The 12,782-nt window shown below is 53.2% G+C and overlaps 7 protein-coding genes across 7 annotated transcripts; 1 reads left to right on the top strand and 6 right to left on the bottom strand.

The window, feature by feature from the left end:
* Positions 1-345: 345 nt before the first annotated feature.
* BO94DRAFT_475251 (protein ERV29) lies at positions 346-1,585 on the top strand (the record flags this gene model as incomplete). Its single annotated transcript, XM_025608555.1, has 5 exons — positions 346-512; positions 639-751; positions 847-1,340; positions 1,392-1,456; positions 1,513-1,585. 5 exons carry the CDS (start codon positions 346-348, stop codon positions 1,583-1,585), a joined length of 912 nt encoding a protein of 303 aa, XP_025463453.1.
* Positions 1,586-2,877: 1,292 nt separating this feature from the next.
* Positions 2,878-3,381, bottom strand: BO94DRAFT_549983 (uncharacterized protein; the record flags this gene model as incomplete). Its single annotated transcript, XM_025613472.1, has 2 exons — positions 2,878-3,295; positions 3,338-3,381. The coding sequence occupies 2 exons, from the start codon at positions 3,379-3,381 to the stop codon at positions 2,878-2,880; spliced, it is 462 nt and encodes a 153-aa protein (XP_025463454.1).
* A 221-nt stretch (positions 3,382-3,602) lies between these two features.
* BO94DRAFT_525202 (phloretin hydrolase) lies at positions 3,603-4,758 on the bottom strand (the record flags this gene model as incomplete). The annotated part of the gene is made up of 4 exons (XM_025610301.1): positions 3,603-3,811; positions 3,869-4,036; positions 4,102-4,401; positions 4,422-4,758. The coding sequence occupies 4 exons, from the start codon at positions 4,756-4,758 to the stop codon at positions 3,780-3,782; spliced, it is 837 nt and encodes a 278-aa protein (XP_025463455.1). The 3' UTR covers positions 3,603-3,779.
* Positions 4,759-5,347: 589 nt separating this feature from the next.
* On the bottom strand, positions 5,348-8,364 carry BO94DRAFT_589549 (uncharacterized protein; the record flags this gene model as incomplete). Its single annotated transcript, XM_025615952.1, has 2 exons — positions 5,348-6,129; positions 7,203-8,364. 2 exons carry the CDS (start codon positions 8,362-8,364, stop codon positions 5,348-5,350), a joined length of 1,944 nt encoding a protein of 647 aa, XP_025463456.1.
* Positions 8,365-10,107: 1,743 nt separating this feature from the next.
* BO94DRAFT_475194 (U6 snRNA-associated Sm-like protein LSm8) lies at positions 10,108-10,501 on the bottom strand (the record flags this gene model as incomplete). Its single annotated transcript, XM_025608552.1, has 2 exons — positions 10,108-10,379; positions 10,477-10,501. The coding sequence occupies 2 exons, from the start codon at positions 10,499-10,501 to the stop codon at positions 10,108-10,110; spliced, it is 297 nt and encodes a 98-aa protein (XP_025463457.1).
* On the bottom strand, positions 10,365-10,976 carry BO94DRAFT_243088 (uncharacterized protein). The gene has a single exon (XM_025606385.1). It carries the CDS (start codon positions 10,903-10,905, stop codon positions 10,525-10,527), a length of 381 nt encoding a protein of 126 aa, XP_025463458.1. The 5' UTR covers positions 10,906-10,976; the 3' UTR covers positions 10,365-10,524.
* Positions 10,977-10,998: 22 nt separating this feature from the next.
* On the bottom strand, positions 10,999-12,751 carry BO94DRAFT_539085 (putative proline-rich, actin-associated protein Vrp1). Its single transcript, XM_025612622.1, has 3 exons — positions 12,434-12,751; positions 11,972-12,383; positions 10,999-11,939 (listed from the first exon to the last, which is right to left on the bottom strand). The coding sequence occupies exons 1-3, from the start codon at positions 12,551-12,553 to the stop codon at positions 11,113-11,115; spliced, it is 1,359 nt and encodes a 452-aa protein (XP_025463459.1). The 5' UTR covers positions 12,554-12,751; the 3' UTR covers positions 10,999-11,112.
* Positions 12,752-12,782: the final 31 nt, after the last annotated feature.

The following is a 12,782-nucleotide window of genomic DNA, read 5'->3' on the forward strand; positions in this document are numbered from 1 at the left end:
GACTAGCGCTGAGTTCCGGTCATCGTGGCCTGAACGGCAGTCACGGGCCTTCTCGACACCGCGGAGGTGCTGCAGCAATCCATCGTCTTCCTCCTCTTGAGCGCTGCTCTTTTTCTTCTTCTCCCCTGTCCCTGCTTGCGTCCATTTCCTGGCAATTCGCCTGCTCTTCTCCCCCTCTCGCCCTCGCTCCCCTTCTTCTCCTCTCCCAACGCCCTAATCCCGCCAGCTTGTTCCGGACCCTTCGTCCCTTGTTTGTTGTCCCTGATCCAGCGGAGGGCTCAATTCGTGTCTCTCCCCCTCATTGTCGCTTCGCTTCTCTCAACTCCATAACAATCCCTCATCGCCATGGCGCAAATCCGTGGCACTGCCGGCTACAATTTTGGCCACCAGAACCCCTTTGGGGGTCCTGGCAGAGTAGAGGCAACGGGCGACCCCAGTCCTCTGGACGCTGTTCGGGAACAAACCAGCAAAATCGAGGACTGGTTGGACACCATGGCAGACCCCGTGAAACCGTATGTTAAACCTCAGGCACTGCTGACCCCAATTGCCCTTGTCCAGACTTGGGGCTGGAAAGGCAGACCCAACGTTCGCATGCGGAAAAGGGCTTATCGCTGACACCGTGGCTTTTTGCTGTTCAGATATCTACCAGCCATTGGTCGCTTCCTGATCGTGGTCACCTTCATCGAGGACAGTCTCCGGATGATCACTCAATGGAACGACCAACTATTGTACCTCCGTGACTATCGGAAGAGTAAGCATGGACTGGCCCCGTCCCTCTTATACCCGGCCACACCCGCCGTGGGGTCCGACTGCAGATCCTCTAACCTGGGCTTCGTCGCATAACAGTTCCATGGGGTGTCACGCATACATTCCTTATCATCAACATGCTCGCCATGTCGCTTTGCTCGTTTATGGTTATTGCCCGCAGACACACGGAGTACGCTGTTGCCGGTCTCCTGGCCGTTGTCATCGTTCAAGGTCTCGGATACGGACTGATTTTCGACCTCAACTTCTTCCTTCGCAATCTGAGTGTTGTCGGTGGCTTGCTCATGGTTCTCTCCGACTCATGGGTGCGCAAGAAGTTCGTCCCTGCAGGCTTGCCCCAGCTTGATGAGAAGGACCGCAAGATGTACGTCCAGTTCGCTGGTCGTGTTCTGCTGATCTTCCTCTTCATCGGATTTGTCTTCTCGGGCCAGTGGAGTCTGTGGCGCATCATCGTCAGCCTGTTCGGCTTTGTCGCGTGTATCATGGTCATTGTTGGATTCAAGGCCAAGTGGAGTGCGATCATCTTGGTGGTCTTGTTGAGCGTTTTCAACGTGCTGGTCAACAACTTCTGGACGGTATGTCTTTACTCACAGATTTTCCGGTTGTGTAATGACTGACTTTTCCAGCTTCATCCCCACCACCCCCACAAGGACTTTGCCAAGTACGACTTTTTCCAGATTCTGTCCATCGTGTAAGTCGCCTTTTTTAATGGATGCCAAGAAATACCAGCTAATGACTGGTCTACAGCGGAGGACTTTTGCTTCTGATCAACATGGGTCCCGGCCAATTGAGTATGGATGAGAAGAAGAAGGTCTACTAGAGTGAACGCGTTACCATGGAATGCTGGGCATGCGATGTGATATTCCCGGGCCATGGGACCCATATATGAACGTGCTTTCTATTTTCACTCTTCTCTTGTTTTGGACAGACATCTACGTCCCATACCCCTACGTTACACCACGAACATATCAATTATATCATGCAATCATCATGATTATCCTCACCATTGTCACCACTCACCCAAAATGTTCACGCCATGCTTGTTGTTCCTTGGTTACGGCATATGAGATGATGCACTATGTATATCAAGGAATGAGCAAAATGAGATTATATTGGGATCGAAGGAAATCATGAACCAGAATCATTTCCCACAATTTACATGATTTTATCTCGGTGACTGTTTCTATATCCTTTTTCGGGTCGTCAGTTGCAAACGGAGTTACTGTAGCTCCTCTCTATAATTCCACCAATTGTATCTACCAGGGCCATTCATATCTCTTAGCATCTCACGACTCATCAAGTCGACTAAAAACCATAGGTAGATGCTAGTCAGTCCTCGTGTGTCACCAATATCAATATTCCGTAGTCCTCAGAACCATCAAATATCTACTAGTACCCGTCCTCTCTGCGGAGTACCTCCTCATCCAACACAAACAACACTATTGCCATTCATTCTACACACTCTACTAGAATACTTGCCATATACGAAGACTGTGTGCCTACATAACTAGCATCACATAACGAGCTCCATTAAGCTAATAGAATACAACTTGACTATACAAAGTATGTACCTACTCTCCCAATTGATTGTCTACACTGAATAAATAGGGCTCCCTTTTTCTGCCACCGCCAAATTGAACACTTTTCGCCGAAACTTTTTCGGGCCTGTACTCTCCTAAATCCGCTTAAATCCGTGGTTTTTGACGCGAGGTTCGGGCGGGCTCTATATGGACCATAAAATCACTTACCAGGACCATAAATTATACCTAATCAGGCTTAATGGCTCGCTTAACCCGCCACTATACCCAAATAGAAGAGACTAAATCATGTGATCGTATTTTTTTAGTCAGACAGATGCAAGGGCTGCCCCCTGCTGCCGGCCTGCGGCCCTCTGCTCCCTAACTACGTATTTAATTACTGACATCACCTCGCGTAAAACAACACTGAATTCAATACTTGATTACATTTCTTATACTGCTAAAATGGCTGTTTTCATTGATTAGAGCGCTCTGATTGGCCAGAGATATCTGATAATGATTAGTCAGAATATAATTTATCTTATCATAGGATTCGGCCTACGTAGATTGAATCGAGGCAGGCAGGTAGAGGGGGTCAGGTCGGCTGGGATTGCGAGCCCTCGACGGCTCGCAGGCTCGCCGGCCTCGCCGGAGGCTGAATCGTTGAAAAACACGATAAAATTGAAACAACATCTATTTCCTCTTTGGGCGTAGCCGTAAGACCGCGGAAGCTAGAATGAATTAGGTATAGTTTATGGTCCTGATAAGTGATTCTATGGTCCATATAAAGCTTGCCCGAGGTTCGTTGGGTTCTGCCAGTTAGAGCGGTGAGATAGGCGGTAGATACTGGCAGGAATTCCCAGGAGTGCGGCAGGCGCTTTTTCTGCCACCGCCAAATTGAACACTTTTTGACGAAACTTTTTCTGGCCTGTACTTTCTTAAATCCGCTTATTTCCGGTGATTTTGGAACGAGGTTCGTTGGGTTCTGCAGTGGAGGCGGTGAGGGAAGCGGTCTGGGGTGTTTATTTACCAGATATACTCCGTAGAGGACTTACCGCTCTAATTCTTTGACCATTATTACCACTGTGATAATAGACATGATTAGGGACTTAAAAAAAGAGTATGGATTGATTTACGAACATCTAGTTGGTTGTATATAATAAGGGATGAATCAATAGAGTGATGTTCATCGCATTGTGTGTGTGTGTGTGTGTGTGTGTGTGTGTGTGTGTGTGTGTGTGTGTTTCAAATGGCCCTGGCAATTAAGGCTATATATCAATCTATTCATTGTACAATTGAGGCAGTAATTATCATGGGACCCTGGAGGTAGTAGGAAAACAAAGGCAAGGATCTCGAAAACAGCACCTCGCCTCGGATGCAACGCCAGCTACAATCCTATTCTACATGTAATTGTCCTTCTCCGGTAGCACTGTGAAGCTCTATTTGAGTATATTGAACATGGCTCCTGAATGTGATTTACAAGGTATCCTTGAACTCCTAGAAAATGGCAGGAAGAAAAGCACCCAGATCTAGAGGCAGACCTGTCAGCATGAGTTCAGCTTCAGAAGGCAACAGTTATAACTTACGAGTCATTTCAATGTTGCGGTGGACAGCAAGGTCGTGGCCAAGCTGAGCACTGCCGTGGTTGTTCTCGGCAATGAAGAAGCGAGAGCGGAGCTCGCGGTAGCCGTTGGGCATGCGGCGAACTTGGTGCATCAGGTAGGAGACGTCGTCGAATGCGGTGGTGGAGTAGTCTTTGAGAGAGCAGATTGTTAGAATTTGGATCGAGGGGATTAGTGAATGTATGGTGAAGACTTACTTCCGATCATGACTTTGCCAATGACAATAGTCTCAATGCCCAACTCAGGCCAGGCAGTCGTGTTGAACCCCAAGGAGGTCGGCTCGACAAACTCAATGCTTAGCTTTGCAGCGTCGTTACCCACATACTCATCGATGTAAGATGTAGTGCCGATATAGCGCTCCGTGTAAGTCTGGTTGGCCCAGTTCCCGGAGAAGGGGGTCCGGTAGGAGTATTGGTGAGCAATAGGGTTCCAGAGCTTGTATCGGGCGGTTTCGACTGAATGCCAGCCAAACCACCAGTCGTACTGCTCACCGGTGACTAGGGAAAAGAACTCGCACCTTGGGGAATCTCGCTGCGCACGGTAATCATTAGGGTTCCGTTGCTACTGATGGAGTAGCCGTTCTCCAAATCCAAGTATCCTGGACGGGCGAAGTAGTCATGGGCTTCCCAGACGGAGAAAGTAAAGGCACTGGGCCAGGGACTGTCGGCCAATCCATTGACGAGTGCATCGGAGATGGGAGCGACCACGGGGTTGTAGTACTTGGCGTACGGCTTTTGGAAATCGGCGTCACGGAAACCGAGGTAGTAGTCCTCGGCGTTGCCATTCAGAGGAGTGGTATCCGTGGACACAGTGTTCTGGCTCAAGGAAGTCGCCGTGGCAGTCGTGGCCGCCATCGAAGAGTCGGGCTCTTTAGGAGCCAATTGACGGCGGTCAATGACATTGGCGTGGACAAGGGCAGCCAGGACAGCCGCAGCGATAGCAACGGAACGCATGGTGGACGATACTGGGGAAAAGTAGCTGAACGTCTGAAGATGAGAGAAGATTCAATGGTGGTTGATGAGTACGAACGCTGAGCACAGACAACGAGCTTCTTTATCTATTCTGTCTGAGCCCTGGGGGCCGCTGAGGGTGCCGCCGAGGGTGGACTGGAATCCACAAACAGTCTGCCACGGAATAAAGCGAGACCCGCTATTCATTGTAAGCTGTACCCGCATCGGATCTGGCTTCTCGGGGGTTAAACCAAAGTGTTGCGTCATTGATGTGAAGCTAGAAGCCTTGGTATACTCCGTAGTATAGAAGGAAAGGGTGCCGCCGGGTGGATCCCAGGGTGCCGCTCGGCAATGAAGATGATCGACAGCGTTTATATCCGGCGGGACCGATGATCAAGGATCGCCACCGTGATCTCTGCAATCTCTGCATGAGAGAGTTGGTTGATCTCGATAGGTGGACTGCTCAGCTTGTTTCCAGCTATCTTCCCACCACTCAGAGCTGATCCGTGTTCACCGTTGACTCGGTAGCCAGAAACAGAATAAGAGATGCCAGAGACCGCGATAGTCCCCAGAAGCCGATGCAATTCAACATATCGACCAAGCCCGATAGAACGGTCGAGTCTTGAACCGACGGTCGAGACTGTTTGGAGTCATGGGCCTCCAACATCAATGCCCCCGGGTCGATCCCAAAACATACGAACTCTCGGAATTCATCAGCGCGCAACTGCGCATAGGCGCGGTTTGGCGGAGAAAAGCGCAAATAAAAGTACCAGGCCATCGCCGCATGGTAGAGGCTACTAGAGACATGGATTGGAGAGACCGCCCGGATCGGAACCGACTCGATTCCACGAAGCAACAGAACTCCGTGGAGGATCGCCCGCTGCGCGTCCAACGAGGCCGCCCACCGAAAAGCATATGCCTCGGGATGTACCCCAGACGAGGCGGGGGACAGGTCACCGTCCTTGCCCACAGCCTGTTCCAGAAGGCGGATATCCGTCAATGAGACAATATAGACCGAACGCCAGAGCGAGTGGAGCAGGAAATGGTCGGGGCCGCGGAATGCGAGCTGCTCCTGACACATGGATAGGAGGGATTCCTCGACAAACCCCGCGGTCTGCTGCAATCCCTCCCCCCCTTCTACAGGCACTGGAGCCAGGAGAGCTGTACTTGCAGAATACCGTTCGCTTTGATCCTCAGTGTGAGTTGGGCTCTGCGGCAGGCTGCGCGACTGTTGCATTGGATGTATGAGATCGAGAATGGCGCACCAACAAGTCCCTGACAATGTGAGACTCAGGCCACTGGTCACAATAAGGGAAATGACTCACTATCGACTGAAAGTCTTGTGACATGTCTCGCAGGTGAAGGGTTTCTCATGTGTATGTGAAGTCACATGCCGAGCCAGATGCGCACGCTTTTGAAAAGTCTTCTGGCACCACGGACACTGCCGCTCAGCAAGACCGGATCGTGTAGGGGGCATTAGGGCGAGGATTCAAGTATGATTACATGTCCAGTCTCTCATATGTAAAATGACTACTCATGTGTGCGATCCGTGTAGGTTGACAGAAGACGAGTTGTATGCGGGAGAGATCCGCGGGCCGGTAGAGGTGCTACTGCATCCGGATTAGCTCAAGTGTGCTACCCCATACTTTGTGCTTAGAACACAGACATTCGCTCCGTACCAGTAGTCTGGGATCATCGGGGTGATGACTATGAGTATACGGAGTACTCTGTATCTAGACAATGAACTCTGCGAAGGTATAGACCGTGAATGCAATATGTATTATTAAAACAAGTAGTATACATGAAGGTAAGTGAAAAAGAGAGCGGGCAAGAGCGAGAGCAAAGCATGCGGCTGGATCACGGAAAAAGCAAACATGATAGGAAAAACTAGGGATAGTACTCTGCGCTGAGGGAGATCAATGACAATAACAATATGTGGACGCAGCGAGTCAAGGATAGTGATCAGTTGGGATAACAGTCTCCTGGTCCGATGATTTGTGTCTGTGGCCCAGCCATGCATACACAGTATGTGCGTCGATCGAACGGAACTCCCATGCGGTTCAGTATGATGCATCGAGATATTTGCCATGGGATGGGTCAAGGGCATCAAAACGGAACGCTTTTTGCTGCTGCCAACGCCGAAACACAAAGCCACAAAAGCAAGACCAACAAAAAGGGGTATCGGCTACCCAAGAGCAAAAATAAAGCAAAGCAGGCTTCCATGATAAACAATGCGCAAAAGGGATATGATAAAACGTCCAGAGGTGGCTCCGTTATAGACAGAGGGCGGACGGATTACGGTCATATATCCATACTCCAACGCCACGGCCGGAGACGTTCAAGCTGACCTAATCCGATATCGTCAGGCGAGTCATTGATTTCCAAATGCAACAATTGAACCTTGTTGTTGTCACGTTTCAAGGTAGATAGGGCTTGTGAGATCGTTGGAGGGAAATGTTTACCGCTATCATGGGTTGCTTTGGAGACCGGCCGTGACGTCGGTGTCCCAGGCGAATGCAATGAGTTTCGCGGAGACTCCACCTCGGTATCACCAGGCGATGATAGGGTGGAACATGAATCGGAGCGCGAGCGCAAAGATGGGGATATTACGAAGTTGGCCTCATCACGTCCATATCTCAACTTGGGGGATGGCGGCGGCGAGAACTCGTCATCACCTTCCGAGTCCATGTCTGCGGATCTCGGGTCATACCAGCCGTCGGGGGCCATGCGAGGCGGAGAAGGTTTAGAAACATTCTTTGCGGGCGGTTGGGTGTCTAGTGGGGGTAGTTGCTGGGTTGGCTCGACGGGTTTCTTGACATTTCTGTCACCGTCTGCGCGCTGTGCGCTGCTGTTATTGCTGCGGACAGTGTCCCCAACACGCTCCTTGCCAGCCATTACCCGGGCACTGGGTGGAGGTTGTAGCATCCATCGCGTCTCAGCGCGGCTCTTGGGTCCACTAACGATTGGGGGATGAAGATCATTGACTGGAGGGACCCGAGCAATATAGTACTTGCTAGTGGAGCCATCATCTTCCTTGCCGCCACCAGACAGTCCGACGGAGGAACCCTTGACCTCCACATCCTGGCCCCATAAGGGCTCATCCTCGCGCTGGTAACGCATGCGGTTCCACCGATCGCCCAACGGATGCTTTAGACTGCTTTTATCCTTTTTGTGTGACGAACCCCCCGTGCGGCTCACATCCTGCGTCGAGTCTGCAGAGACGCCTGTGTTCCACGAGTCGGTTCGACGGTGCGCCGTCCGATGACCACCTCTTCTGGCGGGAGGCCCCGGACCTAGAGCAATTTCCTCCGCCCATCCTGGATTGGTACTAAACGCAGTGGGTTGTGCTAACGGTCGTGGCTGGTCCGTGATAATACCATCTATCTTATCCTTTTGGCGTTGCGATCGAACGGCTTCCTTTTTGCGCTTGTGGAGATCGAGGGAGGTGGCACAGGGAGTGCATGTGGCGTAGTAGAATACAGCGGACTGGGCGCCACGGTAGAGCCACATTCTGGCCTGGCCAGAATCGAGCGAGGGAGGCTGGGGAGAGAAAGGGGGAGGGAGTCCGGGCGGAAGAGAGAGGTAGAGGGAGAGGAAGAGGAAGAGGGAAGGATGGACACCACCGACGAAGCAATGATGCCAACGGAAGAGATGTATATCCTAGCGCTCAGAAAGACCAATTGGCCTGGGGGTATTGACACGTCGAGCCGGAAGTCTGACGGGACGGTCGCAACAACATGAAGGGCGCTCGTATCGGGGGAGGGCAGTTGATAGCGGAGGGACAAGGCGCAGGCAGAAGTGGCGGTCGCCCAGCGACCGAGATTGGCGTAAAAAAATCGGCGACGCAGAGAGAGGCGGTCTGCAGGTGAGAAGAGGCGGAGGTGAGGCCGATAATGAGGGCGAGAACGGAAGAAGAGAGGGAGTGGGAGAGGGGGGAGGGGAGGGGAGGGGAGAGATAATGGGAAGAGGAGAGGAGAAGTGAGACTGGGGGAGTGCGAGAGAATAGTAGAGAGAGCCGGAGAGGAGAGGAGAAAGAGAGCGAGTCAGGGGAAACCAAAACTGAACGGCCAGTTGGGCCGCACTTGGCAAGGGCGGGGCGGGCGGCACAGAAAACGGGGCGGCTGTCACATTTAGATTTCAGGTGGTTGGAGCCTAGGAGCGATCGAAGCAGGCGCATCTAAATGCAATGGTCATGGTGGTGGTTCATGGTCTGGAGCCATGGGTGATGGGGCTTGGGTTGCAGCAAACACACCGTGATGCAGGGCGCGTTGGATGGCAGAGTGGCAGTGGTGGTGGCTCACGAGGGGAACCCTTCAAAACTGACGAATGAACTGCCGACCCCTGGAACCAATCGAGCCCGGAAACGGCCAGTGTTCGATCCTCGGTCCCCGGAAGACTCCCTGGAAGTGGACGCAGCCACTGCAACCTACGCGTTGCCGCCAGATCCCATTAGTCACTCTGGGCATCACTGCCTCTCTTTCATGCACGGGGCATCTTCTTACTTGTACAGTTGCAAGTAGTATAAGAATAGCACAATGGACAGCAATTGCAGCATGGCAGCATGGCAGCCTGGCAGGATTGCAATTATCTTTCATATCAGATCATGTGATGACTAATGCACTCCCTCCAAGCCTACTACTAGTTGTCTCGCCCTCCCCCTTGCGGTCCCTGTCCAGTGTCCAGGCTAATCACCTTGCATCTTTAACGCTGTCCTGAACATCCCGCGTCTCATCCCATCAGGGTTTCAATCCCATATCCAATTAAGGGCCACCCAATGGAATGGCGCGCAGGATACTGGTCCCCCCCCACGCATTTAGCCATCCAATGCATTGTCATCCCTTATTTCTTTTCCTTGATTCCCCAATCCAAGCGCCAGAGTCCTGCGAGCCACCACTAATTGGGCCCCGAGATTAAGACAGATGAGCGCTCAGTCAGCCCATGCGCGTCCCACTTGTAGCTCAGGCTCATGAGAGGATCCCCGCCCGACGCACCGATCATGTCCATGGATCACCAGGTAACGACCAATCCCCTCCTGTAAATTTGTCGCGCGCATATGTTCGCATAATCCCCCTGGCCCGGCTCGCGCCATCCCCTATTCGACGAACGACACCACGAGAAAGAGGGGTCCGTCCGACCCGTATACGCACACGCACTAGCCACCATGTCACGCTGAACTCGTCCACACCCATCATACAACGCACGTCTTTTGCTGCGAGAATCTTTGTATTGTAAACTGTTATCGAACAGCTCGCCTCATGCGTTCTTTGTGCCTTTGACCACCTCGCCCCTGACCTTCGTCCAGTCAATGTCGTTGTCGATGCCTTCGTCGACCTCGCCGCAGAGGACCACATTGTCGCCTCGGATCAGGTAGAGGCCATGTTCGATCTGGGAGCTCGGTTCCGGGTCATCGGGGGTTCGAATGATTCGCTCGATTGTGTCCAGGAGGACCAAGTTCGTCAGTTGGTCGGTGGATAGCAATGTCCCGAGGAGTGTCCGCCCGTCAACGGTCAGAATGCATACTTTCTCTGTACAAAAAGCGATTGTCAGCCTCATCTGTATGGGTAGGAAAAAAGAGACAAAAGCCATTATGCGTCAATACAATCCTTTGGGACTCAGACTTACTGTTGATATACGAGTGCAGAGACATGATGAGAAGGAGGGGATTAAGAATTAGATTTTGTATGAGGACAGCACTTGAGGTCGGTATGCGGAGAAGACTAGAAACGATAAACTTCGTCTATTATAGCTTGGACCGTGGAGAATATCTGAAGAGTACTGGTTTCGTATAAGGCTGAATCCAATTGAGCACCAAGTTAGGATAGTAGTGTGACCTGCAGCAAATACTTTGTCGCTGCGTTCGATCCTCAAACAGGAGGGTAGTGCTGTATAAACCCGGGTGTTCGTGGGGTGTTTGACGATCGACGTAATACCGCGTGGAGAAGCGCTAGGAGAAAGGGAAGGTTGATGGTGGAGGAAAAAGCAGCTGGCCTGAGATGTTGACTTCGGCTTGCTTCTCCGGACCCTCGCAGCTTCGATGCGGCGGCCGCGCATCACGTGATAGAACCGTCCCGTGCTGCCTCTGACGATCGATCAGATAAGCTCATGTTACACTGCAACTGTTCACTACAAAATGTAGCACAATGGTATTTGCGTAAAGACCGTTCATTCCTAACTCCACTGTCACTAACAATATGCGTTGCTAAGTAAATTTACAAGCTGAAGAATGCGCTAATCTACCACGCGGATCCAATAGACACCTCATGCAGCCAATGCGCTTAGGTCCAACGGTACACTGCTGCCTCGTCCAGCCCGGTACCGCTTGGTACCCCCCACAAACGGCCGAGGTTTGGGCAACAAGCCTTCGCTCTGGAACTTGAACCGATGATCGTCCACCCGAACCAGCCCATGTGACCCTGGACTCCAAGGGCTCGATCCCGGTGACGGCCCGCCGTTGGAGAGGGTATAAGCGCTCGGATCCAGTGTCGAACGATCTGGTTGACCAATTGGTGAGTCATAGGATGAAGGTCGAGGTGGTGCTATAGCAGAGGGGGAAGGAGATGGCCGTGATGGTGGCTCACTCGGAGGGACGACGGGAGGAGCACTGGGAGGAGGTGGGGGTGGAGGCGCTGAAGGAGCCGAGGCAGGCAGTGGTGGTGGCGGTGGTGTCGAGTGACTGTGTCCAAGAGCGTTTCTAGCAGCTTGAACTGCGATGGATGCAGCAGCCGTGCCGTTTGGCGGTTGTGGAGCAGAGGCACCAGGCGGGGGAGGGGGTGGAGGGGTAGATCGTGCTGGCGCCGGAGGAGGTCGGGGAGCGGAAACTGCCGGAGGGGGTGGCGGCGGGGGTGCAGCTGGACTCGCTGTAGGGGGTGGAGGTGGGGGAGCAGGGACAGAAGGCTTCCTGTTAGATAGTGGAGGCGGCGGAAGTCTTGCGGAGCCCGGCAACGGCGGCGGCGCGCGTGGAGGAGCGTCAGGGGCTGACCTGCTTGACGCATTCGAGACTGTCGATGAGGGCCTCGACGCCGGCCTCGGAGGTGGCTTCCGGAGGTTAGCAACCAGCGGGTTCACTGGAGGAGCCGGCGGCGATTCTGTTGCGGGTGGGCGAGGGGAGGTCGGGCACCCGGCGGCTTCGGAGCGAACGCAGCAGGGGGCGGGGGAGCGCTCCGCGAACCCTCCGAATCCGACATATACGGCGACGACCGAGTAGCCCCAGTGTCAACGCCTCCCCGACTGCGCAACTTGGGCATACCTCCTGCGAAGAGGCCTCCCAGTTGAGGCGCCGCCGGAACGCCTGCTGCAGCATCACCTCCTGCGCCAGTATCACTATTGCTTCGTAGCCTGTTCGCTGCTTGTGCCGGAGGAGGTGGTGCCAATCCCGCCGGAGGCTTCGCCATGCCCGGAACAGGCGGAGCGCCTGGGACTGCGGGACCAGAAGACTTTACTCCTCCACCTGCAAGCGCGGGTGCCGATCTGTCGTTGGTCACGGTCTTCTTCAATCTTGCGCCTTTGTGGATGTCGGAGAGTAGTGCGCCCTGCACGTGGCATTAGTAGATTGGCTTGCCAGGTTGGTTGGCGAACTTACTCGACCCTTAACCTCTGCATTTGAGGGTCTGCTGGGCATAGCTCCTGGAGGGGGAGGAGGCGGGGGAGGACCTCCCATCCCTCCGGGCGGAGGCGGCGGCGGCGGCGGAGGGGGAGGCATGATGATTGTAGAGATGAGGTATGACGCTTGCAATCGGTAGGGGGGTGAGTGAGTTGACGATCACGAAGGGATCAATCCGCTGGGGTTAAATGGATCATTTGAGGCCTGTCGCAACCAGGAGTGGGTGGCGTTGAAGAAAGCAGCTGCCTACGGGGCGTTGCTGATGATGGAGGAGGAGCAGCAGGAGAGTTCGAGGGGGACGTTAGGTCGATGGACGGATGTACCTGGA

Source organism: Aspergillus sclerotioniger (genome assembly GCF_003184525.1).
Source record: "Aspergillus sclerotioniger CBS 115572 chromosome Unknown BO94scaffold_32, whole genome shotgun sequence".
Classification (NCBI taxonomy): domain Eukaryota; kingdom Fungi; phylum Ascomycota; class Eurotiomycetes; order Eurotiales; family Aspergillaceae; genus Aspergillus; species Aspergillus sclerotioniger.